The 3027-nt window shown below is 33.8% G+C and overlaps 1 protein-coding gene across 1 annotated transcript; it reads right to left on the reverse strand.

Moving 5' to 3' along the window:
* Positions 1–638: 638 nt before the first annotated feature.
* LOC100526932 (uncharacterized) lies at positions 639–2303 on the reverse strand. Its single transcript, NM_001249246.3, has one exon. The coding sequence runs from the start codon at positions 2118–2120 to the stop codon at positions 1386–1388; it is 735 nt and encodes a 244-aa protein (NP_001236175.2). The 5' UTR covers positions 2121–2303; the 3' UTR covers positions 639–1385.
* Between the last annotated feature and the right edge of the window lie 724 nt (positions 2304–3027).

A 3027-nucleotide genomic window follows, 5' to 3' on the forward strand; every position in this document is an offset into this window, starting at 1 on the left:
CATCTCCTTTGAATAGTCACTGTCTTTTACCGTTTTTTAATAAGAGCATTTGCATGCTTACCAATCTTGTAGCAAATAGCATTGTTAATTTGAAAAACCTTTGGCAGTCACAAATCACAATTATTGATAAGAGCTCATAAAATTTTATTGAGTCATACATATCTCTCTCGTTTGCTTCATTATTTTATTACATCTTTCTCCCCTTCTTTCAATTTTGATGGGATTGAAACAATTTAAAACCTTATTACCAAACTTGTGGAACATTAATTCAGCAAACTAGTAATCTAAAAAGTAGAATTTATGCTCAAGATGAGAATTTTGGCTTTATGTTAGTCTGATGCATAGTGTTAGTCATCCACAGTACAAGAAACAGAACACCAACTGAAGAAAAATGCTTACTAATTAGATGGTTTCATGGTTTCAGTTATAAGGACAGTTAATCAGAACAATTTTAGTTATCAGTAGACAGCACCTACATACATAAGCACTGTGATGTAACAATTATTACAGACAGGACAGGGTACTGTCATCGTCTAATTTTATTTTATTTTTTCATTTAAAAACAAAATAAAGAAGGCAAGAAAAGGAAAAGAAAAAAGGTCTATATACTTTACTACTTGATCTGAAAGAGAACATGATAATTGAGAACTAGTAATACATAAACATGATTTTTCAATTTCAATTTTCATCCAATAGAAGTCAGATAAGGGAAAACCAAAAACCAAAACCCAAAACACATCATCACCATTTTTGTGTGGTTTGAATTGCTTAGAAAACTAATTCAGACTAAATTTTACATAATTACCAATGAAGAGGGACCCCCTTGAACCTTCATTGAGTTGACCCACCCACCTTCCTTTTGGGTACAGCTATCTTTGATTAAAGACATAGGATACAGTTAAGTCCTTAGTACATACACTGTTGTGCAGTAAAAATGTGTCCCAAGCAATAATCCTCATTTCCTAGCCCTCCCTTTGCCTTCTTCTGAGTCTCTTCATAACTTCTCTTTAGTGGTTGGTGTGAAATTGAATTGATACACACATGATCATAAATTGGGACACCCTCTCTGGCTTATGATTATTCCCTTTTGGATTTGTGGTTTAGTAACAGAAATTGGAACATGAAGAGACAAATACAAAATTAAAAACAAAAAGAACTCATCTAGTTAAGAGGAGAAAGAGACTGTAATAGTAGCACTATTCTAAGGTGGAAGGAAGAAAAAGAGGGAATCATATTCATTTTCATGGAAGGAAACAAAGTTTACAATTTGAGCAAGCTATGTTAACTTTTAATTGAAAATCAAATGATAATCATTCTCTAAAATCATAGCTTGATGCTGATGATGATACAAACCAATATGTTTTCCGGTTCGGGTTTGAATTTCATCAAGTAGTTGACTCAGAAACTCTAGGTGAAGTCACAGGGAACAAAGGCAAGAGCTGAGGCTCAAAGTCTCTTGGAGTAGACATGGGAGAGGGATGCAAGTAGAACCCTTTTTCAGCTATGGCTCTCTCTTCCTCTGAAGAAGTGCTTCCCAATGAAGGTAATGAGGAGGACTTGTCAAAAGGGTCATCATTCAAAGGAGTGACTGGGCTGCTGAGAGTGAGGGAAGGGAAGTCAAGCAAGCTTGGAGAGAGGATCTCTGGCTTGTTGCAGGGTGATGATGAGGAGGAGGAGAATCCTGAGCTGTGTGCAAAATTGGGGACCAAGGTGTTGATCATGAGGGTGTTCTTGAGATGGTTGTTGTTGTTCCTCCTCTCATAGAGCTTGAACCCTTGCTGCTTCTTTGGCGTTGTTTTCATTGGAGGGATGTTGAAGTTCTTGGATGATGATGATTGTGGTTGAACTGGATCTTGTAGTTGCTGTTGAGGATTTGTGGTTTCTGATGAGCCAGTGAGCATCTGAACAACATGTTTGAAAGTGGAAGTGTCAGCTTGAACAAAGGTGGTGGGGTAAGGATTGGTGGTGGAGTCAGATCTGGGAATGGTTTTTGGTGTGGTGGGGATTTGGATGCCAATGCTATTATTATTGGTGCAGTTGTTGTTGCTCAGATTGCTTCTTGGGGAGTTGTTCATGGAAGGTGGGGTTTCTGTTTCTTGGAGCCTTAAGTTGATTTTCATTGATTGGTGAAAGAGTACTTTGTTTTGTGCCTTGTACCAAAATCAAGGGAGAGAGAGAAAAAAAAGGGGGGGTTTGGTTTGGATGAAAATTGGAGAAGAGAAGATAGATAGATATATATGGAAGACTGAAAAGCAAGGCTTTGAAGAAAGGAAGAAAGGAGTATAGAGGCTTGCTTTGCTTACTTTGATTGTTTTTTTGTTGAGTTGAGACTTTCTTCTTTCTTTATACTAATTTTTCCATTTTCTTATGTTGATGAGATATTCTTTTGTCTATAGAAAATTGTAATTAACTCTGCTCTTTTGGTGGGGCTTGGAAGTGTGGTTGCAGAGAGAGAATGGCCCCCAACGGTTTTTGGTATTTTTTTATAAATAAAGACAGAAAGGGTTAATGGTAGATTAAAAATTCTTGTTTACAGCTGGTCCATACAAATTGTGAATATTAATTATATCAACTAAATTTTTTATAATTTTACACCCCCTCCATTTTAAAATAAGTGACGTTTACATTTTTATAAAGATTAAGAAAATAATAAATGACTTAATAAACAAAACAATTTTATTATAAATTATTATTATTAGTTACTGAAAAATTGATGCCTCATTTTTATTATTTATTTGAGATAAAATTGAAATAAAAACTTTAATAGTTAAGTGATTTAAAGTGAAATAAAATTTTGTGTGTTTTAAAGTGAAATGAAGAGAGTATTGGTTAAGTGATTAAACGTGCATGTTTATCGATTAGTTTCCTTTAAAAATCATTATATATTTTCAGTTTTTTTAAAAAAAATAGAATTTTATATATATATATATATATATATATATATATATATTACAAATACTCTTTTCTAAGCACCTACTATGTTAATGACTTGATTTTGAAGTTTTATTTAAAGAAAAATGTTTGTAT

Source organism: Glycine max, chromosome 6, assembly GCF_000004515.6.
Source record: "Glycine max cultivar Williams 82 chromosome 6, Glycine_max_v4.0, whole genome shotgun sequence".
NCBI lineage: Eukaryota > Viridiplantae > Streptophyta > Magnoliopsida > Fabales > Fabaceae > Glycine > Glycine max.

Bases quoted from the DNA above. Each gene is read 5' to 3' on its own strand.
- LOC100526932 (NM_001249246.3), bottom strand. From the start codon at position 2,120: ATGAAAATCAACTTAAGGCTCCAAGAAACAGAAACCCCACCTTCCATG.